Source organism: Larimichthys crocea, chromosome IX (genome assembly GCF_000972845.2).
Source record: "Larimichthys crocea isolate SSNF chromosome IX, L_crocea_2.0, whole genome shotgun sequence".
NCBI classification, from domain to species: domain Eukaryota; kingdom Metazoa; phylum Chordata; class Actinopteri; family Sciaenidae; genus Larimichthys; species Larimichthys crocea.
Window position 1 is genome coordinate 13700068 of NC_040019.1, and position 23722 is coordinate 13723789.

Here is a 23722-nt window from a genome sequence, read left to right on the forward strand (position 1 = left end):
TCTGTACCATAAACACCGTCTGTACCATAAACACCGTCTGTACCGTATACACTGTCTGTATCATATACACTGTCTATACCATTTACACCGTCTGCACCATTTACACCGTCTGTATCATATACACTGTCTGTACCCTATACACAGTCTGTACCATAAACACCGTCTGTACCATAAACACCGTCTGTACCGTATACACCGTCTGTACCGTATACACAGTCTGTAACCGTCTGTACCCTATACACCGTCTGTACCGTATACACAGTCTGTACCGTATACACAGTCTGTACCGTATACACAGTCTGTACCATATACACCATCTGCACCATCACCATTGACATGTTTACATGCATACATACAAATGCCATTTGTCAATTCCATTGACCTGCTTGAGCATTTTGGACTTGTATACTTGTGAACCTTTTACTGCAGATATTTTGAGTATTACAGTACTTTTACTGGAGATACTCTAAATATTACAGTACTTTTACTGGAGATACTCTGAGTATTGCAGTACTTTTACTGGAGATACTCTGAGTATTGCAGTACTTTACTGGAGTACACACACACACACACACACACAAGATGGCGGACCGCAGCAGCAGCAGTTTCTCCATAACAAAAAGGCCGAGTTAAAACTTCTCCCGGACTTTGTTCAACTCTTTTCCCGCTCCGACCGGACACATGAGCGGCCTTCGCCGCTTCTAACGATTCGTTTAACGGCTGCGTTGTTTCCTCGGTGATGTTCCCGTGAATACGCCGCTGTCTGAAGGACTTTGTCGTTGTCTCCAAACCGGGAAGGTAAGAGCAGACGAGCTGTTAGCCTAGCTCAATGCTAACCGTTTGTTTTGGTTGGATGTCGGTTTTTGGACGTATCTGTGGAAAGACTGGTGACGGTTACCGGGTTTAACGGGGACGATAGGAGGAAGAGGAAGTCTGACGAACCGGCTAACGCCGATATTTCTGCCAGTATTCCGGTGAAATGACGGTAAAGTAACGGGTCGGTGTTAGCCAGACTGTGAGGTTCAGCCAGCTAACAGCGCTGCTATTGTCACTGAAACACCGACTACTAGTACTACTACAGTATTACTGCAATTCTACTACAGTACTCCTGCAATTCTACTACAGTACTCCTACTACTACTACAGTATTACTGCAATTCTACTACAGTACTCCTACTACTACAGTATTACTGCAATTCTACTACAGTACTCCTACTACTACTACAGTATTACTGCAATTCTACTACAGTACTCCTGCAATTCTATTACAGTACTCCTACTACTACTACAGTATTACTGCAATTCAAATACACTACTACTATTACTACTACTACAGTATTACTGCAATTCTACTACAGTACTCCTACTACTACTACAATATTACTGCATTTCAAATACAGTACTACTATTACTACTACTACAGTATTACTGCATTTCAAATACAGTACTACTACCACTACAGTATTACTGCATTTCAAATACAGTACTACTACCACTACAGTATTACTGCAATTCTACTACAGTACTCCTACTACTACTACAGTATTACTGCAATTCAAATACACTACTATTACTACTACTACAGTATTACTGCATTTCAAATACAGTACTACTACCACTACAGTATTACTGCATTTCAAATACAGTACTACTACTACTACAGTATTGCTGCAATTCTACTACAGTATTACTGCAATTCTACTACAGTACTACTACTACAGTATTACTGCAATTTAACTACACCACCACCACTACTACTACTACTACTACTACTACTACTGCAATTATTCTACAGTACTACTACTACTACAGTATTGCTGCAATTCTACTACAATACTACTGCAGTACTACAATTATACTACAGTACTACTGCAATTCTACTCTAGTACTACAATTCTACTACAATACTACTGCAGTACTACAATTCTACTACACTATTACTGCAGTACTACAATTTTACTAAATTCTAATACAGCACTACTGCAATTCTACAGTACTACTGCAATACTAGAATTCTACTAAATTCTACTACACCACTACTGCGATTCTACAGTACTACTGCAATACTACAATTCTACTACAGTATTTTACTACAGTACTACTGCAATACTACAATTCTACTGCAGTACTACTACTACTACAGTATTACTGCAATTCTAGTACAGTACTACTACTACTACAATACTACTGCAATTCTAGTACAGTACTACTACTACAATACTACTGCAATTATTCTACAGTACTACTACAATACTACTGCAGTACTACAATTCTACTACACTATTACTGCAGTACTACAATTCTACTAAATTATACTACAGCACTACTGCAATTCTACAGCATTACTGCAATATTACAATTCTACTACAGTACTACTACAAAACTACAATTCTACTACAGTACTACTGCAGTTCTACAGCACTACTGCAATACTACAATTCTACTACAGTACTACAGCAATACTACAATTCTACTACAGTACTACTGCAATACTACAATTCTACTGCAGTACTACTACAATTCTTCACTGACACTGCCCTGCATGTTTTAGACGTTTCCTCCTCACCTGATTTAAACGATCAGCTCATCGTCAAGGTCTGCAGCGGCCTGATAACGAGCCGCTCGTTTGAATCAGGTGAGCAGGAAACATTTAAAACATGCAAGGCAGTGTACATATACCATTATCAGTGAAGGAGCACGAGGAGTAACTCAACGTAGGAGAGGGGGAGCAAGAGGGAGAGAGCAAGAGAGGAGAGAGCAGGAGAGGAGAGAGCAGGAGATGAAAGAGAGGAGGAGAGCAGGAGAAGAAAGAGAGGAGGAGAGCAGGAGAAGAAAGAGAGGCGAAGAGAAGGAGAGGAAAGACCAGGAGATGAAAGAGAGGAGGAGAGCAGGAGAAGAAAGAGAGGCAAAGAGAAGGAGAGGAAAGAGAGAAGGAGAGAGCAGGAGAGGAAAGGGAAGAGGAGAGAGTGGAAAGAGGAGGAGAGCAGGAGATGAAAGAGAGGAGGAGAGAGCAGGAGCTGAAAGAGAGGAGGAGAGCAGGAGAGGACAGAGAGGAGGAGAGAGCAGGAGCTGAAAGAGAGGAGGAGAGAGGAGGAGAGGACAGAGAGGAGGAGAGCAGGAGCTGAAAGAGAGGAGGAGAGCAGGAGAGGAAAGAGAGGAGGAGAGAGCAGGAGCTGAAAGAGAGGAGGAGAGGAAAGAGAGGAGAAGAGAAGGAAAGGAAAGAGAGGAGAAGAGAAGGAGAGGAAAGAGAGGAGAAGAGAGCAGGAGAGGAAAGAGAGGAGGAGAGAGCAGGAGCTGAAAGAGAGGAGGAGAACAGGAGAGGAGGAGAGCAGGAGATGAAAGAGAGGAGGAGAGAGCAGGAGAGGAAAGAGAGGAGGAGAGAGCAGGAGAGGATAGAGAGGAGGAGAGAGCAGGAGAGGAAAGAGAGGAGAAGAGAAGGAGAGGAAAGAGGAGGAGAGAGCAGGAGAGGAAAGAGAGGAGGAGAGCAAGAGAGGAGAAGAGAAGGAGAGGAAAGAGAGGAGAAGAGAAGGAGAGGACAGAGAGGAGGAGAGAGCAGGAGAGGAAAGAGAGGAAAGAGAGGAGGAGAGCAGGAGAGGAAAGAGAGGAGAAGAGAAGGAGAGGACAGAGAGGAAAGAGAGAAGGAGAGGACAGAGAGGAGGAGAGAGCAGGAGAGGAAAGAGAGGAGGAGAGAGCAGGAGAGGAAAGAGAGGAGAAGAGAAGGAGAGGACAGAGAGGAGGAGAGAGCAACTTGTTAGATGTTATCTTAGTTAATATTTAACATTAGTATATTTTAATGTCAAATGTTATTTCGTTATGTCTGACTGTACGGTTGGTGGAATTGAACCCGCGCTGGTCGTGCGTGCGCGCACGCTCAGTAACCCGGTCAGTCTGCCTGCTGCAGCAGCAAAGCATGCTGGGAGTATTTGGAGGAGGGAGAGGCAGCCCCCCCCCCGTCTCTGCTTCCTGATTGGCTGCTCTTTCGCCCAGCTGACTGTGCTCTGTCAGACAGAGAGATAGAGGGAGAGGGAGGGTGATGGAGGCTACAGCGATGGGGTGAGCTGCCATTTTCTCTTTCTTTATCACGATCTGTTCATCCTTCATTCATCCTTTATTCACCTTCATCCATCCTTCATCCATCCTTCATCCATTCTTCACTCGTCTTTTGTCCTCTGTCCTTTGTGTCAGATTATTGAAAGGGGGAGAGAGGGGGAGGGATTGAGGCGGAGGGGGTGGTCGTGCTTTTCTTGTTTCATTGTCTGTTCTATGACCCGTTTTTCTTCTTCTGCATTGAAATGATGTTTGTTTATTGTGATGGAGAGAAAGAGGGAGAGAGAGGCAGAGAGAGAGGGAGGAGGTGATGAGAGGGGGAGGCAGGGATGATGGAGGGAGGAGAGAGGAGGGAGAGAAAATGGCCGACTGGTGATGGAGGATGAAGACAGATGAAAGGAGAGTCGCAGCTTCAGCTGACCATTGATCATGTGATCCCATCAACAGGAAGATGACTTGTACTGTAATATTCTGTAGTAATACTGGAGTACTTCTAACGTAGCACTGTGTGATTGTACTGCAGTGATACTGCAATATAAATGACAATAATCTTACTTTTACATCACAGTAAACCGTACTATCATCACAGTAAACGGTACTATTAGAGTACTATTATCACAGTAAACCGTACTATTACAGTACTATTATCACAGTAAACCGTACTATCATCACAGTAAACAGTATTAGTATCACAGTAAACTGTACTATTATCACAGTAAACTGTATTAGTATCACAGTAAACTGTACTATTACAGTAATATTATCGCAGTAAACGGTACTATTACAGTACTATCATCACAGTAAACAGTATTATTATCACAGTAAACCGTACTATTATCACAGTAAACATACTATTATCACAGTAAAGCATACTATTACAGTACTATTATCACAGTAAACAGTACTATTACAGTACTATTATCACAGTAAACAGTACTATTACAGTACTATTATCACAGTAAACCATAGTATTACAGTAATATTATCACACTAAACCATTATACAGCATTGTAGTATTGCAGACAGTCGTATTGCAGACAGTCATACTGCAGCAGCCGTACAGCATTGTCGTACTGTGTTGTAGTACCACAGACAGTCGTACAACATGGTCGTACAGCACTCCAGTACAGCAGACAGCCGTACAGCATTGTCATACTCAGACAGTTGTACTGCGTTGTAGTACCACAGACAGTCAAACAGCACTCCAGCACAGCAGACAGTCGTACAACGTTGTAGTACCGCAGACAGTTGTACAGCGTTGTAGTACCTCAGACAGTCATACAGTGTTGTAGTATTGCAGACAGTCATACAGTGTTGTGGTATTGCAGACAGTCGTACAGTGTTGTAGTACTGGGTTGTAGTATTGCAGACAGTCCTATAGCGTTGTAGTATTGCAGACAGTCCTATAGCGTTGTAGTACTGGGTTGTAGTATTGCAGACAGTCGTATAGCGTTGTAGTACTGGGTTGTAGTATTGCAGACAGTCGTATAACATTGTAGTACAGCGTTGTAGTGTCTGCATCCTGTGACAGTCACACGGTGACATCAGAAACATCACATGATGTACACACATACATTTATTGATGTCACTTCTGGGGACTCGCAGTACCACAGAGTACTACAGTACTACAGTTCCACAGTGTGATGGTTCTGGTCTCTGTGCAGGTCTGACGTGGGTCGTCGAACATGGCAGCAGCGTCGTACGACCAGCTGCTGAGACAGGTGGAGGTGTTAAAGATGGAGAACTCAAATCTGCGACAGGAGCTGCAAGACAACTCGAACCACCTGACCAAACTGGAGACCGAGGCCTCCAACATGAAGGTCAGTACTCATAATACTGCTCTGGTACTGCTCTGGTACTTCTGACTACTGCAGTGGGATTAACTGCCTGTAAAGAGCTAGGTGCGAAGCTAAGCTAACAGCTAACTCTGCATTAAGTAGTAAATGGACTGAACTTATGTCGTTCAGCCATCCACACATTACATGTGGAGGTCTGTAGTGGTCTGTGGTCACCTGTAGTGGTCTGTGGTCACCTGTGGTGGTCTGTGGTCACCTGTGGTGGTCTGTGGTCATCTGTAGTGGTCTGTAGTCATCTGTGGTGGTCTGTGGTCGTCTGTAGTGGTCTGTGGTCGTCTGTAGTGGTGTGTGGTCATCTGTAGTGGTCTGTGGTGGTGTGTGGTTGTCTGTAGTCATCTGTGGTGGTCTGTGGTCGTCTGTAGTGGTCTGTGGTCGTCTGTAGTGGTCTGTGGTCGTCTGTAGTGGTCTGTGGTCATCTGTAGTGGTCTGTAGTCATCTGTGGTGGTCTGTGGTCATCTGTAGTGGTGTGTGGTCATCTGTAGTGGTCTGTGGTGGTGTGTGGTTGTCTGTAGTGGACTGTGGTCATCTGTAGTGGTCTGGTCTGTGGTTGTCTGTGGTCATCTGTAGTGGTCTGTGGTTGTTTGTAGTGGTCTGGTCTGTGGTCGTCTGTAATGGTCTGTGGTTGTCTGTAGTGGTCTGATCTGTGGTCGTCTGTAGTGGTCTGTGGTTGTCTGTAGTGGTCTGGTCTGTGGTCGTCTGTAGTGGTCGTCTATAATGGTCTGTGGTCGTCTGTAATGGTCTGTGGTCATCTGTAGTGGTCTGTAATGGTCTGTGGTCATCTGTAGTGGTCTGTGGTCGTCTGTGGTCATCTGTAGTGGTCTGTGGTCGTCTGTAGTGGTCTGTGGTCATCTGTAGTGGTCTGTGGTCATCTGTCTTGGTCTGTGGTCATCTGTAGTGGTGTGTGGTCATCTGTAGTAGTCCGTAGTCGTCTGTAGTGGTCTGTGGTCGTCTGTGGTCATCTGTAGTGGTCTGTAGTGGTCTGTAGTGGTCTGTAGTGGTCTGTGGTCATCTGTAGTGGTCTGTGGTCGTCTGTGGTCATCTGTCTTGGTCTGTGGTCATCTGTAGTGGTCTGTGGTCATCTGTAGTGGTCCGTGGTCGTCTGTAGTGGTCTGTGGTCGTCTGTGGTCATCTGTAGTGGTCTGTAGTGGTCTCTGGTCATCTGTAGTGGTCTGTGGTCGTCTGTGGTCATCTGTAGTGGTCTGTGGTCATCTGTAGTGGTCTGTGGTGGTCTGTGGTCATCTGTAGTGGTCTGTGGTCATCTGTAGTGGTCTGTGGTCGCCTGTAGTGGTCTGTGGTTTGATTCAGTTCATGTTGAATCTGTCGCTCTCTCTCTCTCCGACATATAAACTTAGTGTCTCTCGCCCAGAATAGAGCTGTGGTATTTTCCACCAATCACGCGCTCTGATGTTGATAATGAGTTCTTTGTTGTAGTTCAGTGTGAGACGTCAGAGTGTTGGAGGATCTCTGGAAACCTGTCAGAGTGAGCATTCTGTCCTTTACACCGTCTTTATTCCCCTTCTGTTTTGTTTCACTCATTTCTGTCCTTCTTCTTCTCCTCCTTCTTCTGTCTTCTCCTTCTTCTTCTCCTCCTTCTTCTTTGTCTTCTTCTTCTTCGTCTCCTTCTTCTTCTCCTCCTTCTTCTGTCTTCTCCTCCTCCTTCTGTCTTCTCCTCCTTCTTCTGTCTTCTCCTTCTTCTCCTCCTTCTTCTTCACCTTCTCGTCCTTCTGTTTTTATTTTCAGATGTTTCTTTTTCCTCTGTTCATCCTGATACTTTCATGTTTTATTTAGTTTGAATAGATTTGTGGTCGTTGTGTTTCAGTCTTCTCTTCGTGCATCTTGTTTTTCTCTTCATGTAGTTTTCTTCTTTATTGTGGGGTCCTTCCTCTCCAAACACACAGTCACTTCCTGTTTCCCATTTCCTGTTTCCTGTTTTGTGTGGATGGACAGTTAGTGTTGTTAGTTTCCATCATGTCGCTGTACGAACGCTGTCGTTTCATCGTGGTGAGTCAAAAACAACACAATGATTATTCTGAGCTGACAGTGACAGAGAGAGACATTTGTATATGTTCATTTATGATTCTATTTTAATTCATTTATTAATGATATCCTGTTTTTTCATTGTTTCTTACACTCTTGTCGTACATGCACATTTACATAATGTACATGTTGTAAGTGTACATGTTGTAAGTGTACATGTTGTACATGTTGTAAGTGTACATGTTGTACATGTTGTAAGTGTACATGTTGTACATGATGTAAGTGTACATGTTGTACATGTTGTTAGGTTAGGTTTCTTTATTTTTCTCCACCAGGGAGAAATTTGTCTTAGAGATAGGGAAGGTTACAGCACCATAAAACACATATCAACATACCACAAACGGTACAGACGTAGCAGCCTACGATATACACATACCAGCATGACATAAAATAAAAAGATAAAAAGATGGATATTCACAATACATATACCAGTAATAAAAAGATAAAAAGATGGATATTCACAATACATATACCAGTAATTAGGGATGTAACGATACACTCAACTCACGACTCGATTCGAGTCACGATTTTTTGTTCACGATACGATTTTTTCACGATTTTTAAAAAATCAAAATGAGCTACAGACAAATTATGACCAAATAAAAGTATGATATTTATTATATTTATTATACTTTCTATTTGTAAGAAAAAAATCTTTCTTCACAGAAACTCTCAAACTGTTTGTGTTCTCTTATAAAAAGTGCAACTTACATCTTAAACAACAAAACACATGACAAATATCTGCTTTCTTTAGAAACAATCTCACAGTAAACTGCTGTTAACTGGTGTGATGTGCAGTTTTCGCTCACGAGGGGGCGTAACCAGGGCTCTAAATTAACTTTTTTGATCACCAGCCAATGTGGCTGGTAAGTTTTGTACATAACAATAAAATAAAAACATTAAAACTTGGGAGCAGCACGCATCAATTTCCACAGAGCACCTCGAGCGGGCGAAAGCCAGACACAGAAAAAGCAAAGAGAATCCGATGGATTTTCAAAATAAAATACCCCGTGCAAACTGCCGGTTGTAAAAACAGACAAAAGGAAAACTAACTAACTACGTAACATATTTACACATGTAGAAGCATGTTTAGAAGGGAAACATCGGGAAAATGTCCAAATCTGAGCAAGTAAACAAAGTCTGGTGGGCTAAGCGCTCGCTCCTAAAACACTCCCGGTGGGGTTTGAAGTCGCGTGCAGGACGGACCAAATACGCTACGCTCATGCAACGCGCCGGGAAGCCTGTTTGACCAGCGGGAACACGCACTGTGCGGGTTCCCATTTGCCAAGAATCGCGATTCATTTTTTCTGTCAACCGATGCGAGTCGTCACGCATTTGTACCGTTTTTTAATCGTGTCACAATGCATCGTTACATTCCTACCAGTAATATTTATCCTGCCATAAATATAGCTCAATCATACATCCCCTAAAAATTATCACACTCACAGCCACCAATCCATTTCCACACCAACACGCATACACTAACTTTATAACCTTTATAAAAAAGTTAAGAATCCGTCCAGAAACAACTGTGATCATTTCTGGTCATTAATTAGCTTAGTAGATAAGGGAATAAAAGAGTACTTGAAGCGATTGTGCTTGCACAGGGGAAGCCTGTGTCTCTTCCCGGACTTAAGAAGGACATATTTCCCATTCAGCACATGAGAACTATCTGATAAAATGGCATTTGCATGTCTGATAGTTGCCTGCTCAAAAAGATCCTGTGGGTTAAGGGGGGGCATCACACCCATAATCTTACCTGCAGTTTTGACTAGGCTCGAAATCTCAGCTCTAGATTTTACTTTGAGATTGCCAAACCAGCAGGTGATACCATAATGAAGGATTGATTCAATCGTTGCTCTGTAAAAGATGAGCATAATGTTTTTGCAGACTCCAAAAACTCTGAGTCTGCGCAAAAAATGAAGGCGTTGGTGGATTCTAGCGCAGACATTGGCCACCTGAGTGCGCCAACTAAGGTCACTGTCTACCTGTACTCCCAGATACTTAAAACTTTTCACCTGGTCGATGACCTGGCCATGTATAGCTACTGGGCCCTGATGACCGACAGATCTGGGATCCAGCAGCATCTCTACTGTTTTTGTTGTGTTGATCAGTAGCAAGTGCGAATCACACCAATTAACAAACTCGTTGACTCCCACTTGGTGTGTATCTAGATCATCGTGTTTAGTAAGCAGACTGAGAATGACAGTGTCATCAGAGAATTTAACTATATACTGGTTTGGCTCAGAACTCGCACAATCGTTGGTGTACAGCGTGAACAGAAGAGGGGAACTGACACACCCCTGGGGGGCGCCAGTACTGCTTATCGCCAAGTCAGACAGAGTAGAATTGAACTTGACCTGTTGTGGTCTATTGGATAAAAACGAGTGGTACCACCTGACTAAAAAAGGGTTTACCCCCAGCTGAATTAATTTCTTAAGAAGAATGTGTGGCTGAATAAGAAAAACGCAGAGCTAAAATCAACAAAGAGAAGTCTGGCATACCCAGCAGGGTTTTCTAGTGTTTAAGGACCAGATGCATTATGGTTGCTATAGCATCACTTGTGCTGCGGTTCTTATTGTATGCAAACTCGTATTTATCAAGCAATGGATCCACTTCTGTACGAAGTTTCATTACCAAAATCTTCTCTAGTGATTTAAAAACATTTGAGGTTATGGCTACAGGCCGGTAATCATTGTCCTCCTGCGGACTGACCTTTTTAGGTATGGGCAAAATGATGGATGTCTTCCAGAGTTTAGGTGCCCTGTAGGAATCTATAGAAAGTTGGAATAATTTTTGCCATGCCGGAGACAATTTCTCCGCAAAAGACTTCAAGATAAAAGCAGACAGACCATCTGGTTCTGTTGCCTTCTTAGTATTAATAGCTTTAAAAGTTCTAGTGACAGTTTCTAGCTTAATCTCAATTCTATCCACATTAAGATCACAAATAACATTTTCCAAGACATCGACACATTCTGCACTGTTATCACTATTAAATCACATATAGAAATTATTCAGTTCATTTGCCCTCACAGTTTCATTGTGAGCAGACAGAGGCTTCCTTTTAGCGTTCATATTAGTCATCTGTCTGATCGAGTCCCATAATTTCTTAGCATTGCATCCGCCAAATCTCGTTCCGCACGTTCCTTGTATTGCCGCCGCGCTGTGGCTATCTGTAGGTTTAGGTGCTTTTGGGCAGCTCGAACTGCTACCTTATCCCCCCTTTTAAAAGCTGCCTTTTTCCTTATGATGCACTCCTTAATGTCATTATTAAAATATGGTTTATTGTTGGGATACTGTTTGACAGTTTTCAGGGGTATGACGGAGTCAATGCAAAAGTTAATGTAGTCAGTGATGGATTCCATGGCACTGTCAATATCTGCTTCCTTAAGAAAAACATCCCAGTCCGTGCAGAGAAAACATCCCTTCAGCTCCTCCAATTTGTCGCTTGTCCACAATTTCACCGTCTGAATTTCAGGTTTGGTGGATTTGTAGACTGACCGATATGTAGACAGCAGCTGAATTACGTTATGATCCGAGTTCATAAGTGGGGGTCTGGCTCTAGCAGTGTAGGCATCTTTAACATTTCCATAACATTTATCTATTATATTATCATTGCTGGTATTGCACTTAACATATTGGTCAAAGCCAGGCAGGGTTTTGGTTAGACTGCAGTGATTAAAATCGCCAAGTAAAAACATCGGAGCATCAGGCTTAGCTTGTAAGTGATGATGGACACAGTCCGCAATTATGTTTGCTGCTCTGCCTGCGTTCCCACTGGGAGGGATGTACACAACGCAGACAAACAAATTACTGAATTCTCTGGGGAGATAATGTGGCCACAAGGTAACACACAAAAGTTCAACATCAGGTGTGCATATTTTGTCTCTCACACAAAATTTTGGCACCAACTGTCCTTAATGTAGATGCACACTCCCCCTCCACAGAGTTTGCCTGAGTTTCCATCGCTGTCCAAACGTATATGAGAAAAACCCTCGATTTGAATAAAATTGTCCGGAATATCGTTTGTAAACCAAGTCTCCGTAAAGGCCATAATGCCAGACTCATGGTACTCGTAGTAAGCTCTTACCTATAGACGCAGGTCCTCCAACTTGTTTTTAAGAGAACGGGGTTTGCATAGGAGCATTGGCGGTAGCGGTAGCTTGGTGGCTGACCGAATACGCCGCCTAATGCCGCTTCTCCTACCTCGCTTCCTGACCCTGCCTCGCTGGTGTTTCGCCCCGTGATGTCGTCGCAGTTCACTGGGCACATTCCGCAGGAGATCAGGCGCTGGAAGTATTCCGCTGTCTCGCAGTCCTAAAAGCTCCAAACAGCTGTACGTTCTCAGGCCACCGTTGTTGATGGGGCCGGCTGCCATACACTGGGTGACTAAGCCAGCCAGGATCAGCTACGCCACCGCGATTGCCTCCATCCTTCGCCAATTCACCCCACATAAACGCAGGGTAAGCCATACAGCGTTTGTAGTACTCCCCAATAAATCTGTGCTGGTAAACCACCGAAGACAGACATTTAACAGAAATGTTACAAACACACAAACAGACGTGTAACCAGAGCCCTTCTCCATGTCGCCAGCAGAGCAGCGCCACAGAAAATGTTGTAAGTGTACATGTTGTAAGTGTACACGTATGTAAGTTTTGTATGTTAACAGTCGAATATGAACGTTTGTGAGAATCTGGTGCCCCTTTGTGGTCATGTCTGTAAACATACTGTGATGTCACTGTGATGTAACCACTTCTTTGTCCACTCATATAAACAGGAAGTTCTGAAGCAGCTTCAGGGCACCATAGAAGAAGACTCTGGAGAGGCGTCTGGTTCACAGCTAGAGCTCATTGAGAGACTGAAGGGTGAGCACTCACACAGTACACACACAAAGTACACAAAGTACACATGTGTAACCCAATTTGTATGTCTTTCCTCCAGAGATGAGCCTGGACTCAGCTGGGTTTAAGCCCAGGTCGAGGCCTCCTCTGCCCCCCTCACCGTCCTCCAGCTCAGCCTCTTCTGGCTCTGGAGCTCCTGGAGGGGCAGCTGGAGGTTCCGTAGCTCCAGGCCCGTCGACGACCACTGCCTTCCCCAGGAGGGGGCTGCCGTCTGTGGGCAGAGATAGCCATGACCGTTGCCTGGAAGAGCTGGAGAAGGAGAGGTACTGCTGATATTACTGACAGTACTAAGAAGAGTTCCACTACTACTATATACTACTATTGACAACACTGCTGGCAGTACTACTTCATAAAGAACACGATTACTGTAATAACGTAACTAATGTAACTGATAGTACTGCTGCGAGTACTACTATGACTAGTACTACTGCAACTAACACAATGTCACTGTTCACGCTGAGAATACTACTGTACTACTACTACTACTACTGTTCAACTGTACTACCACTGTAAGTACTTGCACCATTCATTGGCTGCTTCTCACGTACAGGTCTCTCCTATTGGCCGAGCTCGAAAAAGAGGAAAAGGAGAAGGACTGGTACTACACTCAGCTGCAGAACCTGACCAAGAGGATCGACAGTCTGCCGCTCACCGAGAACGTAAACCAACTTTATACTGACCACACGACGGGATCAGTCTGTAGTTTGTCTGTAGTTAATCTGTAGTTTGTCTGTAGTTAATCTGTAGTTAGTCTGTAGTTTGTCTTTAGTTTGTCTGTAGTTAATCTGTAGTTTGTCTGTAGTTCACTCTACAGACAGACATGAGTCGTCGTCAGTTGGAGTTTGAAGCTCGTCAGATCCGATCAGCGATGGAGGAACAGCTTGGCTCGTGTCAGGAGATGGAGAGGAGAGCTCAGGTAGGACCTCACCTGTCAGTCTGTTTCCAGCACACACATGGTTCTCTGTGGAGTGGGGCTGTGTGTTGCAGGTGTCGGGTAATATCACCTGTAACCTGTTTCACACACTGCAAATATGACGGAAAGATCAAAAGATTTTTTTATGCTTTGATCAGTGCACATGTAAATAGGAATTGATTTCGCAGTGTTTGTACGACAGGAAGTTGTCATTAACGTGTGTGTGTGTGTGTGTGTGTGTGTGTTCAGGCTCGTGTGTCTCGTATCCAGCAGATAGAGAAAGACATCCTGAGACTGGGAGCTCGGCTGCAGGTAGGCTCACCTGTTCTGATAGATCAGGACCAAGAACCTGACGTAGTGTGTGTGATTACACCTGTTTAAACGTTGGTGTCATTAAATAATTTAATCTTCTTTTTTTTTCCACTCTCTCTCTCTCTCTCTCTCTCTCTCTCTCTCTCTCTCTCTCTCTCTCTCTCCCTGCAGGTGGAGGAAGCTCAGGGGGCGAGTGACAGCAGTGGATTGGCTGCAGCTCAGGTGGGCGTCATTCCTTCATTCTTCCTTTTTAAAATCTTTAAAATCTTTTTAATTCCTTTTTTTTTTTTCAGAGCTCCAGCAGCCGTTTGGACCACGAGCCAGCCAATGAGGCAAGCTACTCTATACCTCGACGAATCACCAGCCACCTGGGAACCAAGGTTAGTAAATGTGCCTAGTAACACTGCTAAAAGCTCTGCAAATGATGGAGGGCGTCCACTGTAAGGTTAACATCTGTGTGGCCCCCTTCAGGTGGAAATGGTGTACAGTCTTCTATCCATGTTGGGAACTCACGATAAAGACGATATGTCGCGGACGCTGCTCGCCATGTCGAGCTCTCAGGACTCGTGCATTGCCATGCGTCAGTCCGGCTGTCTGCCTCTGCTCATCCAGCTGCTCCATGGCAACGACAAGGACTCGCTGTTGCTAGGTAACTCCGTTTTTTATTTATATTTCTCCTGTTGCCAAGGTAACCTTTTCATCTGACCTGTTGCTTGTCTCCGGTTGTCCAGGTAACTCTCGCGGCAGTAAAGAGGCTCGTGCAAGGGCGTCGGCAGCATTACACAACATTGTTCACAGTCAGCCGGATGATAAGAGAGGTCGGCGTGAGATCAGAGTGCTCCACCTCTTGGAGCAGGTGCGACATTACTGCGAGGCGTGTTGGAGCTGGCAGGAGAACCACGAGAGAGGAGTTGACCAGGAGGACAACCCTAGTGAGTGAATCACACACTGACTCACCAACCAAGAGGACAGTCAGCACACACATCATATGACCAGAACTTAAATGTATCAGAAAACATGATCAAAACTGCACTGACCTGTTAAGAGATAGAAGTATAAAGTTTATCCATTCATCATGTCCTTCTTCTGATCTGGGTCGGGTTGCCGAGACAGCAGGTTTAGCAAAGCCTTTAGATGTCCCTCTGTGCAGAAACACAGTCCTGGTCTGATCAGATTCTGACCTTTCCTCTAAAGCTGAGCACCTACAGAGGAAATTCTTTTAGACCGCTTGCATCATTATTTAGATCACTACCCAAAGATCATGGTCACACATAACGGTTGGATGGTTGGGTGCTGTAAATACAAGAACACAGAACACAGCCTTAACTGAGCCCTGCTTTTCCTTCATGAGTCCTCTACCAGAAATTTTCTTGAGGCCAACCTTCTCTGTGGCCTCCCTGAACTCCTCCTACACCCGGGTTGCGCTTCTGCGACTACTGTAGCTGCTGTCTTTCTCAACCGTTGGGAGACCTCTGGGCCAACCAAGCCCGAAAAGCCTCCTTCTTTCTTCTTCTCCGGAGGACTAAGTTGCAGACCTCCCAGACAGGTTCATTCTAGTTCACCCTCACTACATTTTTGGTTTACCAGGTCTGTCTGGCAGCCTCCCCAGCATCTGATCCACCTCACAGCCAGGTGGTGATCAACTGACAGCTAAAGACCACAGAAATTCTCTTTCTAGAAAGAATCGTGGAGTTGGTTTTGATCAGGATTTGTCCTTTAACGTCCATATAAAACGCATCATGTCTCAAGCGGATACAGAAAAACTAGTCCATGCATTTGTTACTTCCCATAAACAACAGTCTACCCCACAGCTCATTTTACTTTGATTGATCAGGGTTCCATGTAAATAATATAAAGTGTTTAGTTTATACTATGTTTGTATGTTATGTAGTATATACTGTGCTTTTATGTAGTATATACTGTGTGTTCAGTGCCATCTCCTGTGGAGCATCAGATCTGTCCAGCTGTTTGCGTCCTTATGAAACTTTCCTTCGATGAAGAACATCGACACGCCATGAATGAACTTGGTGAGTAATTGTTAGAAGTAATTTTTCTTCAGTTTCATTCTTTTATGACTCATGATTCAGGGTTGTCTGTTTTCTTTCTTGTTTCTGGGTTTATTTCCTTCTTTCTGTGGGTTTTTGTCCCTGCAGGTGGTTTGCAGGCGGTGGCAGAGCTGCTACAGGTGGACTGCGAGATGTTCGGTCTGAGCAGCGATCATTACAGTGTCACACTGCGGCGATACGCCGGCATGGCACTAACCAACCTCACCTTTGGAGACGTAGCCAATAAGGTTGATTTTACACGTTGTTTACCACGTTTCAACATGTTTGTGTGTCAGCTCACTCAGCTCTCCTTAACCAATCAGATCATAGTGTTGTGTTATTTCTTTTTCCATCAGGCCACGCTGTGCTCCATGAAGGGCTGCATGAGAGCGATGGTTGCCCAACTGAAGTCTGACAGTGAAGACCTTCAGCAGGTAAATTCACCTGTTACTGCGACAACTGTTTGAAGCTGTTCATCTCGTTTGTTCAGTCAATGCATGTGAACGATGGACAGAAACAGATTAGCACCCGTTTGATGTGACGCCGTGTTATCAGGTCATTATCAGAATCAATACTGATCATCACACTGTGGTTCTGATCACCGATCACAAGGTTTCCTGACAAAGAGCTCCACACTTGCATCACAGCGAGTTGTAAATTAACTGTCTCCTCAGCCGAGAATTCAGACTTATCCCACGTCTCCAGGAGTCTGAGGTCAGACTCAAACCTGAAGGGAACAGTCCAGTCCAGCAGAGAAGTATGACCTCAGACTGGGAGGACCTCACCAAGGTCCCAGTCAAATGGAAGCAACAATCAATTGGACGAGTTGAAGAGTGAAGGAATTGTAATACGTCCTATGTATGTCAAACTCCTGGAGAACCCCACAAAATGCCAGGGACATAAGTCCAACAAAACTTCTCTGAGTCTTCTAGATGTGCCTCTCTTTGGAGGACGAATCAGGAGTTTCTCAAAGTTTTCCTTCCACCTGTGGACAGTACAGGGTAGCAGTGCTTCTCATTGCTGAACTAGTCTGAACTAGTCTGAAGTCCTGACCCTTACGAGTCATCTGATGGTCTGTCAGATCCTCTTTGAAGAGCACCAGCTCACCTCCTTCAGTCCTCCGGTCCTCCTGATACCTGTCTGCTGTATCAGGACTCATTAGCCAACCCTACAGGACTCTTATTCAGGACTCAAGGGTCCTCTTCATGGGGTGTTGTCACCATGTCAGGCACTGAATTTGTCAATGACCACCAAAATGGTGGTACTGCACCCTTTAGATTTAATTCTTTTTGGTGTCAGGATATTTTTGTCCCTTTGTTGTTCACGTAGAGTTCTCTGAATTTCTTTCTGGTTTTCAGGTCATAGCAAGCGTGTTGAGGAACTTGTCGTGGCGTGCTGACGTCAACAGTAAGAAGACTCTGCGGGAGGTGGGCAGCGTGCGAGCATTAATGGGCTGTGCTCTTGAGGTCCAGAAGGTAAAATACTGTTCATGTTGAGGGCTGAACTGAGTACACTCTGAAATTACTGCTGTAGTTGTTCACTTTATTTCTTGTTCTCTGCCTTCAGGAGTCGACTTTGAAGTCTGTACTGAGTGCGCTCTGGAACTTGTCAGCTCACTGTACAGAAAACAAGGCGGATATCTGCTCAGTGGATGGTGCTCTGGCATTTCTGGTGGGAACATTGACACACCGCAGCCACACGAACACCCTCGCCATCATCGAGAGTGGTGGCGGCATCCTGCGCAATGTCTCCAGCCTCATCGCCACCAATGAGGCACACAGGTAGGCGTCCATGAACTGCTAAATAACTTGAAGTACACAAAAGCATCCATTGTGTGCATCACTGAGTAAATGTCCTGTGTTCTGTTTTACAGGCAGATCCTGCGTGAGCATGGCTGCCTGCCAACTCTGCTGCAGCACCTGAAGTCTCACAGTCTGACCATCGTGTCTAACGCCTGCGGGACTCTCTGGAATCTGTCAGCCAGAGACGCCAAAGATCAGGAGGCATTATGGGAGCTGGGCGCTGTGGGAATGCTGCGCAACCTTATCCATTCCCGGCACAAAATGATCGCCATGGGTAGTGCTGCTGCCCTGCGCAACCTGATGGCTAACCGGCCGGCACGCTACAAGGACGCAAGTGTAGTGTCACCAGGCGCCGGTGCCCCGTCACTGCACGCCCGCAAACAGAAGGCATTATTTGAGGAGCTGGACGCCCAACAGCTGTCAGAGACTTTTGACAACATCGACAACCTGAGCCCCAAGGCGGCACACAGGAAGGGGCGGGGCTGTAACGGTGCTGGAGGAGGAGGGAGTGGAACACGCTCGTATGCCAACACGCCAGTACTTTCGAGCCCAAAGAATGGAGATGGATCCAAGAGGACAAACGAGGAAGTGTCGTACACTCGGCCGGTGTTCCCACCGAGTGTCCGAGCGTCGAGCGACAGCCTCAACAGTGTGACGAGTGCCGACGGATATGGCAACCGCGGCAAGACCAAACCATCATCAGAGCCACTCTACTCATCAGATGAGAGTGGAGCCAACAAGTGCTGCGTCTACAGGAAGTACCCGGCCGACTTGGCACACAAGATCCGCAGTGCCAACCACATGGCGGACGACGATGGCGCAGAGCTTGACACGCCCATTAACTACAGTCTGAAGTACTCAGACGAACAGTTGAATTCTGGGAGACAGAGTCCAAGTCACCGTGGTGGCATAGAGAGTGACGAGGACGACCGACAGGATGCCAGTCTGAGGAACGACTCGGCAACAACCAGCAGCCGGATAACGTCTGTCCCGCCACGCTACGTTGTTGCCACGACAACATCAAGCTACGGTGGTGACTCGACAAGTGAGCAGCCAATTGACTACAGCCTGAAGTATGGCACAGACTCCACCCGCAAACCCCTGTTCAAACCAGACGAGGCGGCTGCCTCCTCCGCCCCTCCTCCTCCATCAGCCTCTACCAACAAACTCCGACCCCCTCCACCCACAGCCACTCGGACGGTGGCAAAAGGAAACCAGGAGTCCACCCAAACATACTGTGTGGAGGATACGCCTATTTGCTTCTCCAGAGGCAGCTCACTCTCTTCACTGTCATCAGAAGAGGAAGAGGAAGACGGCGATGTCACTGAGAGGCAGAGAGGCGGAAGCGTTGTCTGCGGTGGTGGAAATAACGACTACCCAACACTTCCTGTCAGCGAGAAAGATGCACACGAGCAGCAGCAGAGACAGCAGAAGGAGGCGGAGAGCCAGACCGCTGCCGCCACTGCTCCCTCCACTCGTGGAAGACGAGGTCATCACCACCATCACGGCCACGCCCATCACCACCATCACCACCACCATGTGACGACATCTTCGGGCACCAGGACTCCCAAGAGTCCTCCGGAGCAGCCTTATGCTCAGGAGACACCGCTGATGTTCAGCCGCTGCACGTCCGTTAGTTCCCTTGACAGCTTCTCCACCTCGTCAATCGCCAGCTCTGTGCGCTCAAGTGAACCGTGCAGCGGTGTGCCAAGTGGCGTGGTCAGCCCCAGTGACCTGCCTGACAGCCCAGGACAGACCATGCCCCCGAGCCGCGCCAAGACACCACCACCGCCGCCGCAGAAAACAAAGGAGCAGGAAAAGACCAAGAAGGACGAGGAGGAGAGCAGCGTCGATGTCCTGCTGCACTTCGCCACAGAGAGTACGCCGCATGGCTTTTCCCGAGCTTCAAGTCTGAGCGCACTCAGTCTGGACGAGCCGTACATCGCAGCTGAGATGAAGAATAAGAAAGAGGAGGAAGAGGATGGAGGGAACGAGGAGAGGGAGCAGGAGGCGCAGAAACCGATCCTTGACGAATCAGATGATGATGACGACATCGAGATCCTGGAGGCCTGCATCAACATGGCCATGCCCAAGTCATCACGGAAACCAAAGAAACCACAACAAGCTGCACCACGGAAACCCAGCCAGCTTCCTGTTTACAAGCTCCTCCCACCTCGCACCCAGTCACAGCCAAGGAAGGACATGCCGCCGCCGCTGGTGGAGGAAGTGCCAAGGGTTTACTGTGTAGAGGGAACACCGCTCAATTTCTCCACGGCCACCTCGCTCAGTGACCTGACCATTGACTCCCCACCCAATGAGGAGGCAGCTGTCATACCTGTAGCCCCTCCCACCTCTGCCCAGAGGCGGCGGGCAGGACTTCCTGAGGGTGAGAATGGTGACGACATTCTTGCCGAGTGTATCAACGCTGCCATGCCCAAAGCCAAGCCCAGAAAACCAATCAGAGCAGCAGTGAACAGTGAGCACCTCCAAGCCCCGCCCCTTCCCCCACCTCTTCCTCCTCCAGCCCCGCCCCCTCTCAGCTTACAGCAACCCAAGAAGAAGCCAACATCGCCGGTGAAACCAATGCCCCAAAGGGCGGTGTACAGTGTCGCCACGGCAACAGCTGCCAAATCAAAACCAGGGTTTGCCTTTGACTCACCACGCCACTACACGCCCATCGAAGGAACACCATGCTGCTTCTCACGCAACGACTCGCTGAGCTCGCTTGACTTCGATGAAGATGATGGTGCGGAGAAGGATGAAGAAGAGAAGAAAACAAAAGAAGAAGAGGAAGGAAGGAAGAGGAAGCAGCAGACGGCCGCTGTTTTCCCTCGAACGAAACCAGCGACCAACCCGACGGCAACAGATGAGAAGCAGAAGTTCGCCATCGAGGACACGCCTGTCTGCTTCTCCAGAAACTCCTCCCTTAGCTCGCTGAGCGACATTGACCAGGAAAACAACAACAAGGAGTTTGCGCCGCCGCCACCACCTGACCAGCAAGATGGATGCAAAGCAGGAAAAAAGTCTCCTCCTCCTCCTCCTCCACAGGTAGAGCCTAAACCCCGCCCCCCGGTGGCCAGTGGCTACGCCCCCAAAGCGTTCCACGTGGAGGACACGCCCGTCTGTTTTTCCAGGAACTCGTCGCTCAGCTCGCTGAGCATCGACTCGGAAGATGACCTGCTGCAGGAATGCATCAGCTCCGCCATGCCCAAAAAGAAGAAGAAGGCTGCTGCCGCTGCTGCCGCCGCCGCTACAACTGCCCCTGCTGCTGTTGCCACACCACTTCCTGTTCCCAAAGCCAGCGATGGCATCCTGGCTGAGGAGGAACCTTTGGAGGCCCCCAGAAGCCCAGCTTCCCCCGACTCTGAGTCCTTTGATTGGAAGGCAATACAGGAAGGTGCCAACTCTATCGTCAGCAGCCTGAATGCTGCTGCTGCCGCTGCCTCATCATTGTCACGCCAACCGTCATCAGACTCTGACTCAGTCCTGTCCCTTAAGTCTGTGGGCTCGCCGTTCCGCCTACCAGCAGCCAATAACAATGCTGAAGAAGAAGAGGCGGAGGAGAAGGAGGCAATGGCAGTGAAGCGAGGGGCGAGGATTCTCAAGGCCGGCGAACGGACGACATTGGAGGCAAAGAAGGAAGAGGAGGAGGAGGCGAAGGCGCTGAGAGGTGGGAAGAAAGTGTACAGGAGTCTGATTACAGGTAAACCGAGGGTGGAGCCAGCAGCCAGGGGGCGGAGCAAACCCAGAGCAGCAACTGTGGCCAAAGCTCCAGGAAGCAGCGATGGTGCAGAGAGAGGAGGCGGGTCCTCTCGAGACTCTACGCCGTCTCGCTCTTCCACTGCAGCCAATCAGAAAGGAGGGAAGCTGTCGCAGCTGCCGCGCACCGCTTCTCCAGGAAGCGCATCATCTTCATCATCGGCCTCCAGACCAGTCAAACAGAGCGTGGCACCGAGAAGCAGCGGCGGCATTCCGAGGAGCGAGTCAGCGTCTCGGGTCAGCGGCTCCACAGCAGCCAAGAAACAGAAGGCGGAGCCAGAGAAGCCAGCGCTCGTCCGTCAGTCGACATTTATCAAAGAAGCTCCAAGTCCAACACTGAAGAGGAAGCTGGAAGAGTCGGCGGCTGCAGCGGCACTCGAGTCGCCGTCCAGCCCTGATACACCGTTACCCTCAACAACCAGGAAACACGATGTGAACCGCTCCCACTCTGAGAGCCCATCACGGCCTCAGGAAGTGACATCATCGCGGTTCAGCCGCACTGGCACCTGGAAGAGGGAAAACAGCAGTGGGGGAGGAGCAGGGAGCGCTGGTAAACATTCAACATCGCTACCACGCGTGGGGACGTGGAAAAGAACAGGAAGCTCGTCGTCTGTGCTGTCTGCATCATCAGAGTCTAGCGAGAAGGGGCGGAGCGAGGAGGAGAGCGCTGTGAGGTCAAAAGGAACATGGAGGAAGACGAAGAGCGGCGGTGGTGACTCATCTTCAGGGCGGAGCTTCACAGACAAATCAGAAGATGTGTGGGTTCGTCTGGAGGACTGTCCCGTCAACAACCCACGCTCCTCCTCTTCCTGTTCAGCACGCTCTCCCACCGCTACCAACGCCCCACCCGTCATCGACAGCCCTGCGCCCTGTAAGATCCCCTCCTCTTCCTCCTCCTCTTCCTCCAACCTCAACTTGCGCCGGAGCTGCGAGAGCCTTGACGACAAGCCACCACCGCCTCCACCCGAACGTCAACAACAGCAGCGCAGTCAGCAGCGCAGTGGCGCTGTGGCAGCTCGAGTCAGCCCCTTCAATTACACCCCGAGCCCCAGAAAGAGCAATGCTGATGTCACCGCTGTGCCAACCACCACAACATCATCATCAACGACCCCTACACGACCTTCACTCATCCCCACCCCTGTCACCAAGAAACGGGAGCCGAAGGGTGGAGAAGGTGGAGGTGGTGGCAGCGGTGGTGAACGTGGCTCCTACATCGTGACATCAGTGTAAAAAGAGTGTGTAAATACAGAGAGAGAAATGTGTTTGTGAACTCAACTGTACAGGAAGTGAGTCTGTATTTAAGTGCTAAGCCCCACCCCTCTCCTCTTCCCTCATTGCCCCCTTTACCTGTCAGTCAAGCTTCTTTATTGGATGAGATTAAAAATGAACTTTTTATGTTTTTATACCACTAAAATTATGTGTAGCGCTTAGCTTTGCCCCCTCTGCCTGTTGCCTGTCTCTGCATGGTCCCGCCTCCTACTTTAACAATGCCAGTTACTATGGTAACGACTATGACAACAATGATGATGATGTTTCTGCTAGCTGTAGCGTTTGAGCTGATTCTGCTCTTTAAAGTTTTCATGTTGTTTTGAGGGAGTTTGGATCTGAAGTCTGGTTCTGGTCTGGTTCCGTCCAGTTCTAGTCTGGTTCAGAACCGCTCCATAATCTGAATTTAATCCGGAGCAAGACGTTTGCTGCCGACTGAAGCTGAAAACTTTATTCTGAAAATCATGGGTTGGTGAACTTCCTGTCAGCTGTAAACGTGGCGCTCTGTCGCCTTGGAAACAGATAACACTGTAAAACGTAAGTTATTGCTGTAAAACTTCAAACTTTTTAACTTTGAAGCACATAATTTAAAATGATTGATGGCTGTAACCTGATTTTCACTGTTTTTATGTTGAAGCTGGAACGTCAAAGGAACGTTAAATGAAGAATAAAATTCAACATTTTACTGCAAACTGTTTGTGTTGATGTTTGTCTGCTCGGGGCCTCCGTACTGTGACTGCCATCCATCATATGATCACACGTTACATCCAAACCTATCCTAAACC

General features: G+C 47.2%; 1 protein-coding gene across 1 annotated transcript; it reads left to right on the forward strand.

Annotated features, from left to right (window-relative positions):
* Positions 1–554: 554 nt before the first annotated feature.
* Positions 555–23629, forward strand: apc (APC regulator of WNT signaling pathway). The gene is made up of 17 exons (XM_010753650.3): positions 555–798; positions 5711–5866; positions 12717–12804; positions 12881–13103; positions 13391–13499; positions 13643–13756; positions 14003–14065; positions 14237–14287; positions 14359–14445; positions 14537–14714; positions 14797–14997; positions 15997–16092; positions 16219–16358; positions 16467–16544; positions 17469–17585; positions 17677–17891; positions 17984–23629. The coding sequence occupies exons 2-17, from the start codon at positions 5732–5734 to the stop codon at positions 22899–22901; spliced, it is 6813 nt and encodes a 2270-aa protein (XP_010751952.1). The 5' UTR covers positions 555–798; positions 5711–5731; the 3' UTR covers positions 22902–23629.
* The last annotated feature ends 93 nt before the right edge of the window (positions 23630–23722 follow it).

Excerpts from the sequence above, each read along its gene's own strand:
- apc (XM_010753650.3), top strand. The coding sequence starts at position 5,732 with ATGGCAGCAGCGTCGTACGACCAGCTGCTGAGACAGGTGGAGGTGTTA. Across the intron at positions 14,446-14,536 it reads CCAGCCACCTGGGAACCAAG|GTGGAAATGGTGTACAGTCT; the intron begins GTTAGTAAATGT and ends GGCCCCCTTCAG. Across the intron at positions 17,892-17,983 it reads GCCACCAATGAGGCACACAG|GCAGATCCTGCGTGAGCATG; the intron begins GTAGGCGTCCAT and ends TCTGTTTTACAG.